Source organism: Sitophilus oryzae, unplaced genomic scaffold, assembly GCF_002938485.1.
Source record: "Sitophilus oryzae breed Bouriz unplaced genomic scaffold, Soryzae_2.0 scaffold_863_pilon_pilon, whole genome shotgun sequence".
NCBI classification, from domain to species: domain Eukaryota; kingdom Metazoa; phylum Arthropoda; class Insecta; order Coleoptera; family Curculionidae; genus Sitophilus; species Sitophilus oryzae.
The window spans coordinates 736,295-761,353 of NW_022147487.1; the positions used below are offsets into that span (position 1 = coordinate 736,295).

Genomic DNA, 25,059 nt, shown 5'->3' on the forward strand with positions numbered 1-25,059 from the left:
AAAAATTAACACTAATTATAGAAAGACGAAAAAAGGATAGATCGTTTCCAGACGCACAAATCTATTCCGAAAAAAAAATATTTTCTCAAATTTTAAACTAGTGAATTTATGATGGCAATTTTGAATGCATACCCTTGTTGGTTTTCTGAAGTGCCTTGCATAGGCCCATCTATCCAGGTTTCCCTTTTCTTGATATGGCAAGGTTCTTTTATTAAATGTCTTGCTTCGGCCACTTTACTTTTGGATATCCTACAAAAATAATTATAATATATACCGGGTGTTACATCGTCGGACGGGATATAGGAAATCCCACGTAAATTTTAATGGGGTCAATTATTGGCTTCCCTAAATATTTTAGAGAATAATTCTATTTAGGTTTATTGAAGAGCTCTAAAACCCACATTCAAAAGAATAACTTTAGATATTTTTGATTAGCTCGTTTACGAGTTATCGCCGATTTCTTTTTAAATATTTCTCCTTTCTTATGGCCCTGTATTTACTTATGTGAGCACCAGTCAAGGTAAAAGATAACTGTCAAATGAAGTTGTCATTCACAAATTTACCTATTTAGTGCTGTATTATTAAACTCATTCTACATCGGAAATTTGCATGTATTTATAAATACAAATTAATATGAATTAAAGTAAAACAAAGTAATCAATTACAAGGTTAATTATAGTATTATTACAATATTCAATAACTTATTAATTTAGGTACTATTAAGTTGTTAGAACTTTAGATTTAAGAAGATGTTCAAATATTCCTCCATCGACTGCTAGACAATAAATCAGGCGATCATAAAATTAATTCTCTTCTTATATTCGCTAGTTGGTAAACTGAAATTTTATTGTATTCGGCAGAAATAGCATTTTTAACTCTTCTAGATTTGGGTATTTTTATCCTTGTATATCCTGGTTTTTAAATGGCCCCAGAGAAAGAAATCATCGAATATCAGGAGACCTTGCTGGCCAATTTACTGCATGATTTAGGCCAATAACGTTTCGTTAAAACTATTGTCAAAATATACCCGAACAGCCAGGCTACTATGTGCCGGGCAGCCATCCATTTGGTACCAAACTTCCTGATTTTCCCTAGCGGCATCATGTAAAGCAGGTAAAATATGATTTTCGAGTAGTTCCCAATAATATTCTGCATTTAAATTTCGCGTAAGAAATAATGGCCCGATAATATTGTGTCCGAATATCCCTGCCCAAACATTTAGAAATTACGATCTTTATTTCATTTTACGGGGGTTTTACGATAACATCTACATACGATACTAACCAAACTTCCTGATTTTCCCTAGCGGCAGAGGCGCAACTAGACATATACTTTTGGGGGGGCTCAAGTCTTTTGGGGGGGCTTAGGTCATTATAAGATAAGATTCATGTGAGGTTAAAATCAATTTTATACGACACGCACCGGTCGACAGGGGGAGCTAAGCCCCCCTGGCCCCCCTTAATTGCGCCTCTGCCTAGCGGCATCATGTAAAGCACGTAAAATATGATTTTCGAGTAGTTCCAAATAATATTCTGCATTTAAATTTCGCGTAAGAAATAATGGACCGATAATATTGTGTCCGAATATCCCTGCCCAAACATTTAGAAATTAATATTTTGGCTTCATTTACGGGGTTTTACGATAACATCTACATACGATACTAACCAAACTTCCTGATTTTCCTAGCGGCAGAGTAAGCAACTAGACATATACTTTTGGGGGGGCTCAAGTCTTTTGGGGGGCTTAGGTCATTATAAGATAAGATTCATGGGAGGTTAAAATCAATTTTATACGACACGCACCGGTCGACAGGGGGAGCTGGCCCCCCTTAATTGCGCCTCTGCCTAGCGGCATCATGTAAAGCACGTAAAATATGATTTTCGAGTAGTTCCAAATAATATTCTGCATTTAAATTTCGCGTAAGAAATAATGGACCGATAATATTGTGTCCGAATATCCCTGCCCAAACATTTAGAGATTACGATCTTTATTTCATTTTACGGGGGTTTTACGATAACATCTACATACGATACTAACCAAACTTCCTGATTTTCCCTAGCGGCAGGGGCGCAACTAGACATACACTTTTGGGGGGGCTCAAGTCTTTGGGGGGGCCTAGGTCACTATAAGATAAGATACATGTGAGGTTAAAACCAAATTCATACGATACGCACCGGTCGATTAGGGAGCTGCCCCCGGCCTCCCTGGGTCAAGCCTCTGCCTAGCGGCATCATGTAAAGCACGTAAAATATGAATTTCGAGTAGTTCCAAATAATATTCTGCATTTAAATTTCGCGTAAGAAATAATGGACCGATAATATTGTGTCCGAATATCCCTGCCCAAACATTTAGAGATTACGATCTTTATTTCATTTTACGGGGGTTTTACGATAACATCTACATACGATACTAATCAAACTTCCTGATTTTCCCTAGCGGCAGAGGCGCAACCAGACATATACTTTTGGGGGGGGCTCAAGTCTTTGGGGGGGGCTTAGGTCACTATAAGATAAGATTCATGTGAAGTTAAAACCAATTTTATACGACACGCACGATTAATCTGGGGGGCTAAGCCCCTGGCCTCCCCTAATTGCGCCTCTGCCTAGCGGCATCATGTAAAGCATGTAAAATATGATTTTCAAGTAGTTCCAAATAATATTCTTGCATTTAAATTTCTGCGTAAGAAATGGACCGATAATATTGTGTCCGAATAATCCCTGCCCAAACATTTACTTTCTGTGATATTGCGTCCTTGTTTCGACTAACCTGTGTTGGTTTTCTTGTTCCAATATCGATAATTTTGAACATTGGTTCATCACTTAAGGCAAACGTGCATTCGTCAGTCAGAAACATATGTTTTTTTTTAAAAATTCCCTTATCCGTGTTTGCTCTTTCCATCATATCAAAACGAAACGCCTGCCGCCGTATTTCGTTCCCATCTTGTAGCTCTTGGTGCTTTTCATTTTTGAAGGAATAGTATTTATGTAGTTTCAAAATTGAAACGCTGTAGTGTGATCTATTCCTATTTCATCCTCAAGCTTTCTTGTGCTGATCTTTCCATCGTTCCCTTCCACGCACAATAAAACTTCCAAGTCGGTAATATTTCTTGCATCTTCTCTTTGTTCCTGCCTTTACTTTCATCTGCAGTTATTTATTAGGGTACCTTGGTCTCAAATTCGATATTCCTTGCGATTGTAGATTTTCCAGGTATCGGCCTATTCTTTCGAAAGATTAAGAAGGAGCATATCAAAATCTTAGGTACACCGATGGGCCTCAAATATGGCCGAATTCCGGTTTATCAGTGTCGTCTAATTATTTAAAAATGTAAACTATGATGTAGGTAGACGTGGGGTGACTCAATAATTGTTGTTTTATTTTTACGTTGTGAATAAATGTTGGTAGTTATTAAAATTGTTATAAAAATATATAATTCTAATAAAAATAGATAAGTTATAATAAGTATTTATTAACACAAACATCCGATACTCTACTGAAGCAGGAAAGTCAAATTAACGTATCTAAATTCTTTTGACATCTAATCTTTTGGACAAGTAATAAATAAAAGCTAAATGCAAGAAAATATATAATTTAGTTAATTTAAGTGAATTTCATAAATGATCGGTTTACTACCCGTATGTATATTATATAGTCACTTACTAGCGAAAAGTTTTTCCATTATTTCACTCAATTCTTTTGCCGAGATCTACCGCACGCCACACAACCAACTATTTTAGAGTCTTTTCGATAAATCATGATAGTGTCACTGTTAATTAAGTTCTGCCACAATTTCATCTAGGATTTACTACCTTATACAACTATCAGTAGAATAAATAATAAATAACATAAAATAAGTTCTGTAAAGACTGACAAATCCACAAAATTTCAAATCAAATTCAAATGTGTCAAATGAATCGTCAAACAGAACTGTCAAGGATCCCCACCCTAGAGAGCTTTTATGGTGGCTTTTCCGCCCACCATGCATGAATACATGGATAGCATTATGCTACTTCTTTAGTCTTCTTATTCAAAGGTCTATTCGGATACAGAGCAGCAAACATGCCCGACACCTTTTGATTACTATTTCCTTGATAATACCATTTAAACAATACTTTTCTTCTCGGCAGTGTAATGTGGCTTATTACTATTTTCGATGTAGTTATGAAGCTAATAATAATAATAAAGCACTAAATAGATAAATTTCTGAAATAACAACTTCATTTGACAGTTATCTTTACCTTGACTGGTGCTCATAAGCAAATACAGGGCCATAAGAAAGGAAAATATTTAAAAAGAAATCGGCGATAACTGGTAAACGGGCTAATCAAAAATATCTAAAGTTATTCTTTTGAATGTGGGTTTTAGTGCCCTTCAATAAACCTAAATAGAATTATTCTCTAAAATAATTAGGGAAGCCAATAATTGACCCCATTAAAATTTACATGGGATTTCCTATGTCCCGCTCGACGATGTAACACCCGGTATATAGGAACGCTGTGTATACATAGGAACTTTTTCTTCTCATTTTATCTCTAGCATCACCCACTAAAGTTTGGTACTATATTTTCCACCCGGTAAATCTTAAACCTTACCTAGGTCCATCAATCCACTGCTCATCACTGGCACCATTCACAGGGTGTTTCAGTGTTTCCGCTGCTTTTTTTATCGAAGGTATTCGACTGGGAGATGACTTTGGAGAACTTGTATGTGCTGGAGATGTTTTGGCACTTTGTGATGGTGTTTTTAACTGTCTATGACTGAGTTTTTCTGGATCTCGATCAAGCTTAGGAGAGGATTTCGTAGGCCGCTGTTCTGCAGATGAACCTGTATATAAAAACAACAGAAATATTATTCATCTAAAAGATATAAAAAGTGTATTGAATAATTTTGATTTTTTGTCAACAAAGCAGGCAATTAAATATGAATTTTAAATACAGGATGTCCCAATACTCCGAGAACATAATTATTCTACTACGTATTTTTGCAATTAAAATATACGGAGTAGTTCTAGGTCCACAGACTATTGGGAAATCTTGTATATTTGACAACTCATCAGTGTTTACCGAAAAACTATCACTCCCAGGTCATTTAATGCAAATAAAGATATTAAATTCAGTTACCTCGAAGTGCTTTGCTCATCGAACACCTGTTGTCTCCTGAATTTAAGCTAGGGATATAGACAGGGGGATGTTCTCCATCAGTAGCATCGTCAGCTCTACCAACATAGATCACCGTATCAGCTGATAAATCACTGCTGGAAGGATCCGGTTCGCTACTGGTTCCAGTTGTCCTAGCTTGTTCTTCACCTGAAGAACCACCTAATAGTAATAACAGTGATAATTAACATAGTAATCACATACAACCACAGTATAAGTGTGTAAAAAGGTTATTTAAAAGTTATATGATAGGGCGAAAATAAAATAATATGTTCAGATGACAATTCACTAAACATAGATATAAACCACCATCTTTTAATGACAAAACATTAAAAGAAATACAAACCCCAAATCATAGACAGAATACACACAATGATAACTATATACAACCACAGATTAGGTATCCTATAAGTATACAGATAAAAAATCTTGTCCCTAATTCGTGGTACGAAAATTGACGAAGTGCAAACGAGTCAAATTTCCTGTGCGCAAAAATAAACTCGCGTAAAATACAATAAACAGCGTAATAAAGAGATATCGTAACCGAATAGCGTTCATGGACGTTAATAAGGCAGGTGTTATTTCCTTTAAATGAGGTGGTATTAACTCTACATTTATAGTTATCGGATAGGAAAGAATTCTGATCGGTTCCATCGCGTCGTATTTAAACGTTAAACTAATTTTTGAAATTGTTTTGATTACTAGGTATTTTGAAACTAAGGGCTAAAGTGCTTATTCCAGTGCTTTATTGTTAAACGTCTGCCAATGGGTTAAGGGCAACAAGCAACAAAATCTCTTAGAAGAGGGCTAAGTCGTCATCTACTGTAAACCTAAGACTCTTTATAGGTTCTTTAGTATTGGAGGAGGTGGAACTTCTATTTCTGGCCATATTTATTTAATTAAACTATTTTTTTTTTTTTTTTTTTTCAAATATTCTAATAAAAACTAAGCAGATAATCAAAATACTCTCAAACATAACCTTAAAATAAAGATCTCGCGGCCGGACTCTCTCAATACCCGCACATGCCCAATTTAAGTCATGTTTAAAACAGTTCTTCAGAGGTTATTTAGACATAGCGGCTTGGTGTTAATTGATCGGAACCGTCAGCGGTACGTTAATTAGGCGGGTGTCGCGTTGACTTCGCGCGATATCGTGGACCATTGATAAGGTCTACGCGCAAATACTGGGATGAGCTATTCCGGTTTTCCGATATCTCTCAAATAACTGTGCCGGTCAAACGCTGTGCAGAATTTTAGAGGCCATAAGTGGCGTGCTATGTGCGCAAAATAGTAACCTAACTAGTGCCCGATTTCGAAAATTGGAACCACTAAAACAATAAGAAAACAACACGATTATAATCTGTATAATTGTGATAACAACTCAAAATTCCTACATTACGAGGCCGGTTACAACTATACACACTGGTTCTTTATTATGATTCAAATAAAAATATTATACTTGTAAAATTAGTTATTTGTTAATGGCATAAAGCGTTTCTGTTTTCAAAATCATTGAACAACTAAATCATTTCCATTGACCCAGTGACGTACCGTGACTTTGAATTTTGGGACCAAAAACTGAAACAATAATTTGTTCAAACAAAATATATTACAGCTTAATATTTTTTATTTTGTATGAAAAATGTGGGGCTAAACTTAAAGATAGCAATAATTATAATTTTTCCCTAACTAAGTGGTTTTAATCGTCGTTTGTAACTAATCAAAATCTTAATACGATATATAAAACCAAATACTAAAATCGTCGCAAGACTATGTTGTTAGCATTCATGAACTAGATTAAAGTTAAAACATTTTTAGAAATAATAAAGAAAATGTTAGTTCATTAATTATTAATTTTTTTGTATACTGCTCATTTATCTGGTCTTCTATCATATATTTTGGAAATTTAGAGAGATTACCTGAAACTTGTTCATCTAAAAACAGATTGGCATTTGATAAGTGGTGCGTGGATCACCTTGATAAGTTTGTCTGAATGTGCTCCCTGAAAATGATCCCGGATATTTCAAGAAAATATAAAAAGTGCTGGAATGAAATAACTATTCATAATTGGCTTAGGACCAAAGTTGTCTGAGTCTTATGCTAACATTAAAAGCCTCTTTGAAACGTTAGATCTGCAGTCCATATGTGGAATTTGTCCTATACTTTTGCCGCTTACTTTAAGCTTATTATGATTCTCCTTGGTCTTCACTCAAATTCATCCACTCACACATGCCCATGAGATGATGTAAATCGCTATAAAGGAAATGGAATTTAAAGGATCATTCAGAACTATAAAAAAGTCATTAACAGAAAAATGTACAAATTATATAGGGCAACAATTTCGTGGAGGAAAACTCAGTCCAAAGATTTTTAGTAGCGTTTTTGTTGAAATCATTTTTTTGTATTTTTTAAAACTGTGTTCATATGAACATATAAAAACAGAGATATATCTTCTCTACGAAACTGTATAAACATACCTTTAATCAATGGCGACGAAGAAACACCTGTCTTAAACTATATTCCACCTCCTGAGCTTCACCTTTTGTTAGGTGTGGTTCAAAACTTTTGTTGTCTTGAATTGGAGATACCAACTGTATGCACAGAATGTGATAAAAAAACGGATTGAAAACTAGATCATTATGGAAAATTTAACGGAAATAACGCCAGACAACTTTTAGAACAGAAATGGAATTTTGAAGGAAAAACTTACTATAAATAATAAAAAAAATATTCAAAGTTTTTAGAAGCAAAAAAAAACAAAAAATATTTTTTTGTTAGAAATAAATATATTGGAGTGTTTTCTGCATTCAATCAAGTAGTTTCGAGTTGTTTTGGTCAAGCATTAAACAAACATTTTGAACATGACATCGAATTAATTACGATTGGGAAATATCTGAACTTAGGTATTAAGATAACTCCGAAGATTCATGCAATTCTGGATCATGTGCTAGAGTTTATAAAAGCAAATCATAGAGCTCTAGGATTTTACTTAAAACAAGCATCTGCGAGCAGGTTCATTTTTCCTTTAAATTATTTCTAAAACAGTTTAACATGAAATCCTGTTCAGAATGCTACAACAATAGTTCTATTACGTGTATTCTGTTGTTTTATTTCATTAGATGCGAGTAATTTCACGCCACTTTGCTGTTTTAATTTAACGCTTTTAAGTCACAAATTTAGCCATAACCACTTAGTCTAGACGGAACGCGAATATCATAATTACTTTCTCAATATTAGTTAACCATTTTATGCTATTAAACACCTATTAGCTGTAATATCATTTCTTTTTGCGAACAACTCTCATTTGGTCAGTTCTCTTGACTCTCACACTTCAAAGTCACGGTAACGTTCCACTGGATCTATGGACACATTATTAGTGGTTCTATGTTTTTTTTAAAGATTTTTTTTTTTTTTTTTTAAATTACTTAAATTTAACTGTATATATTTTTTATTTTGAATCATATAAAAACCGAACAGTGAACATACGAACATCTTTCAAAACACAAAATACACTTAGATCCATTTTAACACACACACACACTAAACCTAATGAACACTGGACAATAAAACAAAATGCTAATGAATCAAATACTTTATGTGAAATGTGATACAATTATCTATACTGGTGGAAAAATCTAGACCTTAATTACAGCAATAACTTCTAGCTACGCAGCTTGCCGTAGCTAGATGATTTCTGGTGCTTAAATGTTCGACTATTTAAAAGAGAACTCTCAATTTAATAGAGGGATAGATTTTCACAAATCTAAGATTTGTCGGCATTCATGGAACACAGGTCACAGGGTAGATTTTAACAACGCAAAAATTATAATGAAAGAAGCGATAGCCTCTAAAAGGAAAACAAAAGAGGCTTTTTTAACAACAAACAACGGTTTATATTGATATAAAAAATAAATGTTATTTTTAAGGTTCTTTTTAACACCCTGTATACGCACCTGATCCATTTCCAGCAGCCGTCGATACAAATTTAATCTTCCTCCTCCTCATTCGATGTATCCTCGAAGCCAATTGAACCGTTGTCAATGTTTCCGCATAGTTCTGCGCAAAAGGTGACACATGTACGATCATAGCTGCGTGACACGTCAAAGAACTGAGACAATCTAAAAAAAATATTGAGAGGGTTAGTTTGTGGAGACTTTTTTATAGAGTTACAGACCTTTAAGAAGATGGGTTAGCTTGTGTTCCTTGTAAGGAAGGTGTTTCTGGCCGTTGAAAATTGCTAGAAGTATGTTTCCTACTCCCGATAGAGGGATACCACCGCTGGCTTTGCCTCGTTCTGAATTGCCTAGGTCGATCAAATGTAACCTTGAGCGACCTCCTGCAACTAAATTTAAACAGAGATTATTACGAGCCCTAACAACTATATGTTGGGACACGGTCTTTTTTTGCAATAAAATAAAAAATAAAAAAAAAAAAAAAAATTATTTTGTTTATTTTTTAAATTCAAACATACAATATGATTAGACAATTTTACTATAACTTTGCAAACAAATCACTTTTGATAATAGCTTATTTTGCCAAAATCAGGCCAAATTTGCTGACAAACTATATATTGGGGCAGCACAACAAGAAATTTGTTTATACCGGAGTTTACCACCTTTCGCCTTTACAACTGCCTGAACTCTTAATGGCATTGTTTACCCAAAGATGGCACATTTGAGGAGAAAAATATACTTTCCCAAATTTCCTGCACGTTTTGTTCCAGCAAATCAAAAATGCTTCGTTTGAGGTGGTTTCTTTAAATATTGACTTCACTTTTATTGCAACACAGTTTCTATAACATCGAGGTGCGGACTACTTGCCCAGGATGGGATACGAACTTTATATGTTATTATTACCGAACCAAATTTTTAGTTGATTTTGCTGAATGGCACGTTGCTCCATCTTGTTGGAAAAAATAAGTGTCTTCGTTTGGAAACAGTTCTTGAGCACTAGGCAAAGGTGAGGTCTCAAGTACATGTTGATATTTTTGGGAGTAAACAGTGCCATCTATAAAAATTTATGTTTGCCAAAACCTTTTGCTGACATGCAACCCCATAATCCCCTTAGGAAATTTAACCCTCTTTAAGCAATCTTATACTGAGGCTTTCTGCTTTATTTCGTGTTATTCGTTTTCGATGGTCTCCAACGCAAACATCAAAATTAGACTCATCCCTAAATATGACCTTATTCTCATTTTGTGGGTTCACCGGATAATTTAGATTTTGCTCAATTGTAGCGATTTTTCTTTTGAATTTCTGTCAGTAGCGGGTTTTTGTTTGGCCTAAATAAGAATTTGTATCTTCAATAATCTTCAGTAATTGATTTCCAGCACAAAATAAAGTTTACCTTGTAAAGCCCCAGACCGATTTATGGATATATTTTCGGAACATTCTCTTGATATATTTAATCCAGTTACAGCATTCCATTTAACTGTTACTTCGCGAAGTACTTCTTCTCGCAGACTTGCAAATTTTTAGCTAAATTTCGTAAAATCTCTCTGAAACACAAACTTTTGGCCTTCCCGAACTTTTACCTCTAACGTCTTCATTTTTGGTTTTAAAAAAAAACGTTTATTTTTATTATATTAAGACCGTGGTTTTTGGAATACTTAGATCATCAGAAATTTTTCGAATTGATTTTCCCGTACTGTATTGACGATTGATAATTTCGCGTAGTTTTGATTTGTAGCTTTTCCACGTACCATTACTTTGAATTAAATTAACAATTGAAAATTTAAAAAAGTAAATTACTTACAGTAAATCTCACTACTCAAAGTATCGAGTTACTTACAAGCTGTCAATGCTGAAATAAACAGTTTGCGACATTTGTGACGTTTCTATTTAGCAAAGCGCCGTATGATATATTAATTATTTAAAAATGCTTGTCCCAACATTTTGTTGTCAGCAAATTTGTCCTTTATGAACAAAATCCGCTACTGTAAATATGGAATGATTTACAATTCATAAAAAATATTTGTCAAGTTAGTTAGGGTATATGGCTATGTTTATATTTAAAAAGAAATAAATTTATATTTTTCAGTATTTTTTTTTATTTACTATTTTTATTGCAAAGAAAGACCTTGTCCCAACATATAGTTGTTAGGGCTCGTATATGAAAGAGTAATTATAAAAAAAATAAACAAAAACTTTTTATTATTCTTTTTGTTCTGATTACATTAAACTACTATTGAGACTTCTTGGTGTTGGAGATCTAGGTCCCGTGTACTTGTGAAACACAGATGAGAACATCACAAGTAGCTTATGCTCTGCATACAGGGTGCTACAAATTCGGAGTACGAGAATTGGTATCTCGGTAACCGTAATAGATACAAAGATGGTTAAATTTGGGCAAAGTTGCGCCTTGGGATGTTCCAAAAATTTTTGATGGCATTTTGGTGATTTTATTTTCATATTTTTATAACGTGTAATGTATCTGACATCGCTGGATACCATACATCTATTGACGATCAATGAAAATTAATTTCTCATTGTTTTGATTACCTAATTCAAATCCGTCTAAAACATTATTTATATCTCCGTAGTTTGATGAAGTGGTACTTATAGAAATTAGACGTGTACAGGGTGTGTCAAATTCGATGTTTAAATGGGAAACACCCTTTTTATAGGACATAGACGAAAATTAATATAGGTATCTGGAGCTCAAATTTTATAAAATCTGATGGTTGAAAACGCACCACGTCTAATAATCTGTTTCATCTGCTCGTTTCGGAGTTTCGGGGTGTTTTTCAAAAATTTTTTTTTATAATTTTTAATAAATCCCTGTAACTTTTTTTGCTATAAAAAAAAAAAATTTTCAATTTCTAATAAAATATTTCCAAAGCCCCTTTTTACGTAGAATTAATGGTTTAGTAAATTTTTTTAAATTAACTAATTTTACGAGTTATCAACAGAAAATTGATTTTTTATTTGGGACACCCGTCTATTATTTAATTAACTGAAAAGAATTTAAATTCATTTCAAAAATATATTTCACCCTATATTCATTTTGTTATATGCCTTCAGAAATACGAATTTAAAAGTTCGCCACTTTAATTAGTAGGCTTTTGACCCTTTATTGATGACATGCCCTTAATGGAACTCGAAAACATTTTTTCAGCAAGACGACGCAACGCCTGCTGACGCTTTGAAATTTTTTTATCAGCAAAATTTTTACGGCAATTTCAAGAGAATAATTGAATAGCTACCAAGATCCCAGCGTTGGCCGTCGAGGGCGCCTGACTTAGTGCCAATGGGAGGTTAATCATAATGGATAATATTTGCGGAAGAATAAATGTTCCGTATTCTTCGGATTAATTTGACAAGAATTAGAAAATAGTAGCAATTATGAAGAGGTTATCTTTCACCCTACTGAGTTAATGGATTCCGCAAGAAATGTTCAAAACGCCCCGTCTGTCCATAAAGCGGTCGAAAGACGGTCGATATGTCGAACACCTGTAGCAACATTTCGCATGTCTATTGGTTTGCTATTTTATTCCTTTATTTGTTCATCTAGATATAGTTTAAATGTGTGGATGTATGATTAAATATATTTTATAATTGTTTATAAAATTCTGTATCTCTCATTGCAAATTTATTTTCGTTTTTAATTGATTTGCTCACGTCTAGGAATGTTTTTTGTATTACAGTCGGTGCGCTTCAATAAACGATAAAAATAAAAAAGTAAAAAAAAAAATATTTTATATACTCTATATCTCGAAGAGGAATCGAGCAAAATATTAAGTGTGTTATATTTTTGGAAAGGTAATTTTAAATTCTTTTCAATAAATTAAAAATATACAGGGCGTCCCATATAAAACATCAAATTTTCTGGTGATAATTCTTAAATTATTAATTTTAAAAAAATTATACTTAAACCATTAAATTCTACGTAAAAAGGTGATTTGGAAATGTTTTCATAAAAATACAACATTTTACATAGCAAAAAAGTTACAGAGATTTGTTAAAAATGCACATTTTTGAAAAACACCCCGTAACTCCGAAACGGGAACAGATATTGATGTGCGGTTTTCACCATCATGTTTTTGACAAAAATTGAGCTCCAGACACCGATATTAGTTTTTGTCTATCTCCTATAGAAAAGGGTGTTTCCATTTAAAAGCGTCGAATTTGACCCACCCTGTACAGATCCCTGCTTTCTAATGCAACTTTCCTGTCTTCTTTTTCTCTTCTGCACCATGCATCCCTCCACTCCATCCGGGCTTCTTTAATCTGGAAAATGGTTCCTCGATACCCTCAGGCCGTCCGCGTCTCGATCTGATAGAGTCGCTCGCCTCGAAACCTCCTCGTAATAGCTCTATATTTGAATGTACTGGCGAAACTTTTCGCTGACGTCTTATCCCGCTAACGTGCATTATATAAAGTTCCATTGTGGAGGAAAGTTGCATAAATGCACCGTTTTTCCTTCTAAAGGTATCTATCTATCTCTCTCCGAGGTCGGTTGGCGATAAGAACGTAGAGAATTGGAAAATGGAAAAATGCGGATGACAGGCGAATTATTTAGAGTAAATAAAATGAAATGGATCTAAGATAGATTTTATATTGTTGACTAGCGTGTACCCGCGACTTCGTTCGCGTCGAATTAATCATTTGTAATGGTGATGATAAAGCAAAGCAAGAATTTCCACTAACATACAAACTAGATAAAATTTTCTCACATTTATGTCAGCATGTGAAAAAACAATATGGCGATATTATTATATAACTTGGTAATATTTGAGGGGTAGTTTCATCTCGTTGGAATTTGACTTTCGAAAAATCCGTGTGCCAAAAATAAGCTTTTTACGTCAAGCAGTTTAAGTAGAATCGTGGTTAATCAATTACCCAACTTTTTGGAACACCCTGTACGATTTTATAAAAAAATTCATAAAAAAACAAAATAAATTATGCGTGTCCAAGCGTTTTCCCGAAAGACTAACCGTTTTTTAAATAACAAATATTGTAATATTTGAGGGACGTTTTCACCCTCTTAGAATTTGAGATTCGAGAGCCCCCTCCTTATCGAACCTCTACACCCCACAGTTAATCCGTTTGCCAAAAATCAGCTTTAAACGTCAAGCAGTTTAAGCAGAATCGTGATTACTCAATGGTAATATTTTATGAAACACCCTGTATATATTTATACAAAATCTTAAAATATGTAAAACAACAAAATAATATATACGTGTTTAAGAGTTTTTTCGAAAAACTCACCGGTTTTTAAATAAATAATATTCTAATATCTTAGGGGTGGTTTCACCCCCTTAGAATTCGAGTTTCGAAAAATCCCTTCTTATCGAACCTTTACACCCTAAAATCAATCTGTTTTCCAAAAATCAGCTTTTTACGTCAAGCGCTTTAAGCAGGATCGTGATTAATCAATGACAAGATTTTTCGAAACACCCTGTATAGATTTTTAAAAAATCTTAGAATATGTAAAAAAAACAAAATAAAATATACGTGTTTAAGCGTTTTTTAGGAAACTTGACCGTTTTTTAAATAAAAAATATTGTAATATTTGAGGGGTGGTTTCACCCCCTTGGAACTGGAATTTCGAAAAATCCCTTCTTATCGAACCTCTACACCCTAGAATCAACCTGTATGCCAAAATTGAGCTTCTTACGTTGAGTGGTTTGAGCAGGATCGTGATTAATCAGTAATTCAGTCACTTAAGGATTTTATATATTAGTATAGTTTGTTTTTGTCAATAAAACAATCTCTGAAATCAATACTTTACTTAAAAATATTTAGCTCATAAAAAAATAGAGATAATGGGATAATTCAAAAAATTAAATAGTAGATTTTAAATGACTACATCTAAGATTACAGGAAAGTGTTTTTTATCCAAAATTCCCGTCTCATTTTTTCCACAGGGTGTTTTGAATTTATTGCAAAAAACAATGTTTTGATTAGCGGTGGGAACTATCGAATGAAATAGACTATCGAATGGTTACTGAATGAATGATTTCAACTATCGAATGATAAAATCATTCATTCATTTGTATACTAAAGCATATGTGACAACCTCGCCGTGCGACTAAATGGTTATCGTTGAGCCACGACTATCGAATGCTTTTGATAAATGAAATTTAGTATTCGTTTGATTTTTGTGTGCGTCAGTGCATTATTAGTTCTTCCAAATTTTTATAATTTCGCCTTGTAAATACTATGCTATTTTTGCGTTTATTAAAATATTTAAAATACTAAAATAGTAGTTTTTTTTAATTGACGATTGTGTGCGAAGTGGTCAAAATTTTTCCGAAAATTTGTGTGATTTTCCGTAGCCCCATCTTTCAATTATTTAATTTTATATGGTATATTATGGTTAGGTTAGATTGCATTTTTTTAATGGGAAATTTTGAGAAGTAGCAATTTTTAAGAGAGATGAGACGAACTTGCAATTAATTTTAAAAATACATATTTGTATTTTAGATGTTTTAATATGTAATATGAATTAGTTGAACTTAATAATCATATTTAAGTAATGTGGTTAAGTAAATGGTTATCGAACTCAAATTTTAGGGTGAGAAAATTAAATTGAAAGTTTTACACGTGGCAATTTAAAAAAAAAGTTAACAATGTTTGTATTTTGTTTATGCTAATTCTCTTACATGTAGTTTTTTGCGAAGAAATATTTCATTTATTTTTTAAAGTAAATGCCAGTAAAAGTAAATATTATTTTTAAATAGTAATATAAAGTAATAAAAAGTAATATAAATAATTTTGATTTCTAATTTTTTATTTATATTTTCCTTCCATTACACTGCATGCTTAGAAAATGAATAAATGCTTATATTTCATGATTTTAAAATTTGTTGTTAATATAACAAATTAGTTCTGTAATTATTATTATTTAATAAACCAACGTTGCCACATTTAGCGACTATATTAGTTTTAAATAGGATCTAATATAAATACTTTTGACTTCTATTTGTTGTTTATATTTTGCTACTACTTAAAAAAAAATGTTTATATTATTAAATGATTTTAAATTTTGTTGTTAATAGGTATAACAAATTATTACTGTTATTATTATTTATTAAACCAGTCTTTGCTTAAAAACATTAAAAATCATTTTCCTACATCCAAAATAAAAAGTATTATTGCAGTGTAACAACAGAATATGAATAAAAAAATGCAAAACATTAGACATACTATCCCTAACTAACTAATGCTAAAGAATAATATTCTTTGCTAATACCAACTAATACGAATATATGGCAACAGCATAATGTATTTTCTGTGTAAATACTAGCACCTCAATAAAAAAATAATGTGTCCTTATCTTTATTTGACTCCGCAAAAAATCAAAGATGCCGGCTTCTTTCATAGCATTGCCACCGACCGCCTGTCGGGTTTCTAGGAAAGAAACCTACGTCGCCGGACGACAACTAAAATCCAGTTTATATTTTATTAAAATCGATCCTGACGAATAAATTAATTTGATAAATGAATGAATTTTATAAGTGAATGGTTTTTGCTGCCGAATTACTAGAATACAATATTTCAAGGCAGATGACGCATCTATTCGATAATTTTTATTCGAATAGTTTTCGACGAATGTTTTCTTATTGGCTATCGAATTGTTCGAATGAATTGCGACTATCGAATGTTTCGATAGTATTCATTCGATAGTTCCCACTACTAGTTTTGATTCCCACCTAACCGAACAATATAAGCCATTAAAATAATAAAAAATATTGCCAGTAAATTTATCTTCACACTGATGCTATAATCATTAAAATTGGATTACAAAAAAAAATTATGAAACATCAAACTTTTAGGGTGGCGGAATTTTGTGCCCTGGAGTATATTTGTATTAAATTATTGTAAAATTTCAAAATTCATCAATTTTTTAACCATATAGTAATTAAATCATTTATTGTCAATTTACTACGCGCTATAGATCCAACCCTGGTCGGTTTGAGCCTAACTTTTCAACTCTAGGCGCGATACTTTTGTTACGGCACTAAGGACGATAAGAAAACTCAATTATAATAAATTCGGGAGCCCTGGTTCGCCCAGCGTTCCAGAACTTTATTTCTGTTGGATAGACGACGTGAAAAATGTATTTGCATAAGTTTGGAGAGGCTGGAACGGCATGGAGAAGGCCGAGGCGACAATGGATGGAGGAGAATATGGAGAAATCTGGATATCAGTACGAAAAACGCCCCGAAAATGCGGACGAGATGGTAGATAAGAAGAATGGGAAGAGAGTGCCTCGGGATATCTGTATTTCTTTCAGCTTAACTTCTTTTAGAATGAGACTGAGATATATAAAAGCATTTTAATGCATAGTAAATTTCTTTTAAATAAGATGGCCCGCTTCTAATTTCTTTCTAATGAAGAAACTTTGAAGTTTCTATCAAATTAAAAAAAAAATATATAGTTTCCTTAAACCCTACCTACTTTTTGTCTAAAATGATGGTATTTCTCAAGTCTCCAAATCGGAAAACATTATCCGATACAATAAATGCCTTTATTGTCAAAAAATTGTACAATTTGTAGACAACGGTCAAGTGAACAAACAAAATAAACAAACAAACAAAAGAGAGAAGAGAATACAAAATATTATACAAATAACATTGTCAGTCTTACTGTTTAAAATAAACATTTATAAATGTTTACAATGTCAAAGAATAAAAAAATAAAAATAAGATTCAAAAATATTTAGTAAGTTTATACTAAATATCAATGACCTCTAGATAAATCCATTTCGATGTCATTGGTAAATACAGGGTGTCCCAGAAATAAGTGCAAATATTTTAAGGGGTGGCAGATCTCGATAAAAGAAACATATTTTCTCTTTATCGTCCAAAATAACGAAGTTATTTTACTTTGAAAATTTCCGAAAAAAATGATTTTTTGCTAAAATTTTGAGAACCACTGGATCTTTTCTGGATTTTCTTTCTTGTAAATTTAATCTAATACCTATGTTATCAAGAAATTATGTTTTTTAACTAAAAACTAAAAAAAAATCCAAAAAATTTCGAATTTTCAAAATTTTTTTTTCGCGAAAAAACCTCATAGGCGTGTTTCTGGGGTTGAACTATACTACCAGTTAAAATATTTGCACTTATTTCTGGGACACCCTGTATAGTAATAGCAAACATTAGACCAGTGTTTACCAGATCAAATTCAATTATCAAAATATAAGTCATTTACGTCTCTACTAAATAAGATTTCAATGGTTTGCGAAATGAAGAAAATGATGTTATGGATTTGATTTCAAATGGCAGGTGATTGTGCATTTTGTTCGAGTTGTATAATATTGAACTTTTAACTAACTCTGAGCGTGGGGTAGGTAGATAAAGATCTTGCTCCGCGTTCCTGAGTGGATAAGTGTCAGCTGGCCTTTCTTGAGAAGCTGATACATGCTTACGTATTAGGCAAACGGATTCACAAATATAAATAAGAAAGGAAGAGTTAATATTTTTAATTGTTTAAAAAAGTCCTAGCAACGAGTTCTGCTGTTTAGTCCCAGTGAATATCGAACAGCTCTCAGGTTGGATTAAACTTGACAAAAAAGCGTCAAAACATCCACTATCGTACGATTTTTTTCCGTTGGCGGATAGGAGTAAAAAAATTACGGATGAAAAGTGGCGTGAAAACGCTATGGCCAATCAAAGCACCTTAGGACCATCGTATAAACGGATAATGAACGCATGAAAAACAAGCTTTATCCTGCAAAAAATTATTCTCACCTCCACCTTTCCCCGCAACGCTGTACTGATACACGTGCAACGTGAAAAGCAGGTGGGAATCCCTGCAGTCATCCCTGGTGGCAGGACTGCGACCTTCCAGGGCTGCATCTAAGTAATGTGCGGCTTTTTCCGCAGAGGGCACTCTCAGCTCGCAGTGAGGAGGTTGGTTGCCGAACAGGGGGTCGTCGCGGAGGTACATGCCAGGTGATTGTTCGGAATCTGAAAGGAAGAATTAAATTTTAAGACAATAAAATTACGTCTACAACTTACAAACTATTGATTTACTGTACAACTTAAAAAATAATCGAAAAATAAGTGTCTTAATTTATGTACTCGTATTTAAAGAAGCATAGTTTAACTAACTCTGCTAGTTTTTCCAGTAATATTAACCCTTCTTCGTGTCTGTTATTATCTAGATCGGGACACTGTCGCAAAACAAAATACAGCAAACTTTGTAATTGTAGGTTAATGAAACAAAACAAACCCTAACTGTGACATTCTTTCACCCCAACAGTAGGCATGCTAAATGTTCCGAGGTCGAAATATCACCCATTTTGTATATTAATACGGTTAGGAGCCGTTTTAGCACTGCGTTACGATATTTCCCAAAAGACAGTGTAATACAGGAATCACTTGTTATACGCGACTTATTTTACGCGGTTTACTTATACGCTGTTTTATTAATTCGATACTAGATATAAAGAACTTAAAGACGGCGTCCATTCTTCTCGAAGATACCTGGTTTAAATTAAAAAGAAGACGAAAGGAGACTCAATATCTCGGTCTCAACGCTTATATTATGTACACGAACAGCAGAGGCTCAGATGGGCACCAAAACTGTAGCTGTTAAAACAACGCAAGGAACTCCACAAGGTGGAGTAACCTCCCCTTTGCTGTGGAGCTTGGTGGTGGATGAACTACTAGATGAATTAACTCTAGCGGGAATACACTGCATTGGGTATGCAGATGACATAGTCATGATCGCTCGGGGAAACATGAAGGCACCTTGTGTGATATTATCCAAAGAGGACTCCGTATCACTGAGAGATGGTGTAGAACTGTCGGGCTGAGTATCAACTCAGACAAAACCGCGATAGTGCCATTCACCAGAAAGCGAAGTCTGAAAAACTTGAAAAGAATCCAACTAGATGGAAAGGAAATACTGCCAACACAGGAAGTTAAATACCTGGGAATAACCCTGGACAGTAAACTCCTGTGGAACAGGCATATTAAGAACACTACCAGCAAAGCCATAAACGCTCTCATGATATGCAGAAGACTGGCCGGAAATAGATGGGGCTGCTCCCCTAACATTTTGCGCTGGATGTATACCATGATAGTAAGACCCATGATTACTTATGGAGCAGTTGCCTGGTACACAAAACTAGAGCAACGGACGGCAAGGTTAAACCTATGCAATGTCCAGAGACTAGCATGCGTTTGCATCACAGGAGCCATGAGAACCTGTCCAACAGCAGCAATGGAGATCATTCTAGATCTAACACTACTGCACATTGTCATAGGTAGATATGCCAATGCGACAATGATTAGAATGGTCACTAACGGAATTAGTACTGGGAGAATTGTCAGATCAGGGGCTTGGAACACCCTCATACCACTCCTGCAACTCCCAGTGGACGATATGCCAAGAACATACAACTTTGAGAAACATCTCAATGTAGTATTGAGCAATAAAAATGATTGGAAGAGCGAAACGCTTGCCCAGCAGTTAAAAGACCATACCATAACTTGGTATACTGATGCTTCCAAAACCAATACGGGAACAGGGATCGGAGTGTTTGGGCCGAGAGCTAAATACTCCGAACCAATGGGCACTTACCCTAGTATCCAACAGGCAGAAATCTACGCTATCGAGAGATGCGTACAACTTATCTTAGATAGGAACTATCGGAAACAAGAAATAGCCATCTTGTCTGATAGTCAAGCAGCGTTAAAGGCGATCAACTCAGTATAAATCAATTCGAAATTGGTCAAAGAATGCATAGAGAAGCTGAATAAATTAGGCAAAGAAAACAAAGTCCTCCTACACTGGGTGCCTGCTCACCAAGGGATAGTAGGCAATGAAAAAGCAAATAATCTAGCTAGGAAAGGAGCGAACACTCCACTAACTGGACCAGAACCGTTCTGCTTTCCAAGTGGTAACCAACTCAAGGCGGAACTCAAGAACTTGGAAGATTCCATCCGCAACCTGGAATGGAAATCTTGCAACGGTCTAAGACACTCGAAGAAGTTTCTGAGGGCTTATGATCAAGAAAAATCACACATCTTCCTGGGTTTACGTAAGAACAATCTTCGGATTGTCACGGGGTTTTTAACAGGACACTGTCTCCTCAATGAACACCTCAGTAGATTGAAACTAAGAAGAAACGGCGAATGCAGATTCTGTGGGGAAGATGGGAAAACACCAGTACACCTCATCACTGAGTGCGCCGAGACGACAACCATTCGTGCCATGAATTTTGGTACGACTGATATTGGAGATGGAGAGCTACCCTCTATAAAACCGTCCCAGATACTGGCTTTTGTCAAAGCCCTGGGACTGTATGATGAGTTATGACTCAAGAAAGGGGGACACAATGGATCTGTAAGGTCGCAGTGATTAACCTCCATCCCACTCATTCTAAATTCTAAAAAAAATTCTTAAGCCGGTCCTTCGCGATTGAGCGCTTTGACAAAGTTCTTAGTAAGGCCAAGTTTAATGTGAAGAGGTGGCAGTAAAACGTCCTGTGGGTTTACAAGTGGTACAGAGAACACAAGTTGTTGTCCTGGATCATAGTGGGTACGACTCGGTCACACCGAAAACTAGAGCCAATCTTGACAAACGGATTGAAGATCTGTGTACAGGGCATCAAATAACGTTAAGAATCGTTCTCATCTGCTCGGGTTCAAAAGTTGACCCGACTGTAATTTCTGAATATTTATTATATTATTATATATATATTATTACACGACGATAAAATACCATTTTATCGCCTTGTATAAAAAATAACTATTTTCTTGAAATAGACTCAAGAACAACATTTTTAAAAGAGACCCTAGAACTTCTTTTCAGTAACTTTACGTAGTGCTCTATCTATAACCCTACTCAAAACAACCTTCACCGTTCTAGTAGGTATTTACTACCGTTAGTTTAGCGAATCGGGTGTTCCGGCATCACGCCAACGTGTCATTTCAGAGGCGGACTCGAATTTGTAACACGAATAGGTGAAAACCGACATAGCGGAAGAGAGAAAAGGATAGGGAAAGTAGGAGAACAAGAGGGGAGACTTAAATATAAACAAAGGTGGGTGATGAATTACCTATCAGGAGGACTACACGAGCCGATCGCTCACACGGTGAGCAGTCTAGCTGAAGGAAAGCTGGGGAAAAATCGGACAAGAAATTGGTCTAAGGAGGGAGAAATTGTTTTAAAGATAAAAATAAGGAGATTAACTATTAGTAAATTAAAAATAGAATGAATGCTTAAGTACATACAGTAGTGGCCAAAGTATGGAAACTTTTTTAATTTGTCATTTATGTTGAGAAATTAAAATATGAAATAAAACGACTTATATAATCGTGACCTACAAATAATTTCCTACAAAACCTAATACATTTAAATAAAAAATTACAGCTATCAAAAAATATATAAAAAATTATGAATATTTTCTTGGTCAAAAGTATGGAAACTTAAGAAGAATGTTTATTAAAATTCAAGATAATATAAAAATTACTAATATTTAGTGGAATATCCCTTTGAATTAATTACTTCTCTACATCTTCGTGGCATCGAATCGATCAATCTCGTACAATTTTTACTGGAAGTGGCCGCCCATTCAGTTTTTAGCACTTCTCATAATTCATTTTTATTTGAAATAGAATGGCTTCGAATTTTGCTATCTAAATGGTCCCATAAATTTTCTATGGGGTTAAGATCCGGAGTCTGTGAGGGCCAATCCATTAGTGGAACATTATGTTCATTTAACCAATTTTGAACAAACCGAGATTTGTGCTTGGGATCATTGTCTTGCTGGAACAACCATCTGAGTGGCATTTCTTCATCAGCATGAGGCAGCATATTATTCTCCAATATGTCTTTGTACAAAAAACGGTCCATTATCCCATCAATTTTAATAAGAGGACCAACACCTGAGCGAGAAAAACACCCCCATACCATTATACTCCCACCCCCATGTTTTACTGTGGGCATCTGGTACTTATGGCTGTACCGTGTATGGACATAACGTCTCCCGTCACTACCAAACAGCTGAAACTTGCTTTCGTCGCTAAACAGTACAGTATTCCATTTCTGATAAGACCAGGTGAGATAATCTTGAGCAAATTTAAAGCGGGCCATCCTATTTTTCTTTGATATTAGTGGTTTCTTCACCTTCAGCTCTTCCAAAAAGTCCCATGTCATCCAACCTTCTTCTCACCGTGCGTGCAGACACCGATATTCCCCTTTCACCCATTTCTCGAGAAATGTCTGTGGATGTTTTTCTTGGATCTCCCATTGATATTCCCTTCATTACTTTCATTGTCCTGTTGCACAACTTTCTTGGTCTTCCTGACTTAAAAGCTGTTGAAACGTTTCCTGTTTTATTAAATTTACGAATTATTTTCGAAACGGTGCCTTTTAAAATGTTTAAATTTTTACTTATTTGAATTTGTTTATAACCGCTCTTGTATAATTCAACTATTTTATTTTTCAAATCCGTAGAGAAATATTTAGACTTGGGCATGATGTTTATATTTATCTGAAGCAAATCGTACCGTTTATCAGCTTAAACTAAATAATTTTAATGTATTTATTTATGGTTTCCATACTTTTGGCCACAAGAAATCTATTGCTCTCCTACAAAAACTGCTAAACAGATTTTTTTCGCTGGGTAATTTTTGGAATACTTTTATTTGCTGATAAGCTGTTCATTTATATTCCTGAAAGTTCAAGCATAGCAATATTTTCTGTGATATTTTAAAAAGTAAAAAGTTTACATACTTTTGGCCACCACTGTATATTTAAAAAAGAAAAATATGTTAATACTAAATAATCATTATAAAAAAAACAAACTTTTTTATTTATGTGGTGGGTTCAAAATAAGATTGGTTCAATTGGGTAAATGTCATCAGGTAGTAGAGATGTACGTAATATAGTTTGAAAGAGCATTTGAATCTACTTCGATTTGATTGAAAAGTACAGAGTGTTGTATTAGAAATAAGCGAGGAAATAACGAAGTTTTTATGTAAAATAAATATTTAAAATAGACCAGCAATTTTTGATACCCCTGTATACATTAAACAAAGCAATCAAATTTTTCAATAAAAAGTTTATTTCTCTGGCTTTAATGTCAGAATTAATTCTGAAACGCAATGTACAGGGTGTTAATAATCTATTCTATTATAGCATGCATTTTTAAATATCTTTAAATATCTCAAAAACCAAAGATTTTAAAGATATTTAACCCTTATAATAAATACTTTTTTTGGACCCAATTATCAAAAATGAAAAAAAAATACCGGGTACGTTTCGTTAGAAAAAATATAACTTTGGAATGGATCTTAGTTCTAAAATACCCTGTATATTTCAAAATACCACATATACCCATAAATATTTTGTTTCTACATCTTTCCGTTTTCGTATAATCAACCGAGGCGAATGAGGTGGGCCACCCTGTACAAAACATACAGGAGAACTTAGAATACTTTACTAAAAACTGTTGATATGTATTACAACGATAGCAATAATCAAATCCACTCCCAACTTAAAGCAAATGCATATAAATTTAAAACGCGCAACATATCAAGCTACGATACGCACTTACTCTTTTTTATTCTTTCTGTTTGCAGTGCCCATTTTCCACTTGTTCGAGCAATTTGTCAAACCGAACTGGTGAATAATTAGAAAGTGCTTCGCGATTTTCACACGGAACGAACGAAAGTTCTTTGTTGTTTCGTCAGAGTATAATGGCTTGTATCAGTGTAATTTACCAAGTAGGAAAACGTAGCTAAGGGTGCGTAAAAATATAAATTAAAAGGCTGTAAGATTTGATTTTAGATAAAACAATATACCTAGTATATAGTTTAAAGTGAATTTATGTACAGGGTGTCATACTTTCGTGTGTTAAAGTTAATTAATCAACCTTTAAGGTATAAAATTTATTAAGGTAAGTGTTATTATTAATAAAATAGTTTGTTATATTTATGTTG

The 25,059-nt window shown here is 34.0% G+C and overlaps 1 protein-coding gene across 1 annotated transcript in view; it reads right to left on the reverse strand.

The window, feature by feature from the left end:
• LOC115890336 (kinesin-like protein GA13060) overlaps positions 1-25,059 on the reverse strand; it is a gene marked incomplete in the record, with an annotated part of 701,789 nt that overhangs the window by 11,472 nt on the left and 665,258 nt on the right. The window contains 6 exon segments of the mRNA XM_030910529.1: positions 133-249; positions 4,590-4,821; positions 5,118-5,315; positions 9,107-9,271; positions 9,328-9,495; positions 18,853-19,071. Of these exon segments, the coding sequence (XP_030766389.1) occupies positions 133-249; positions 4,590-4,821; positions 5,118-5,315; positions 9,107-9,271; positions 9,328-9,495; positions 18,853-19,071 (1,099 nt within the window).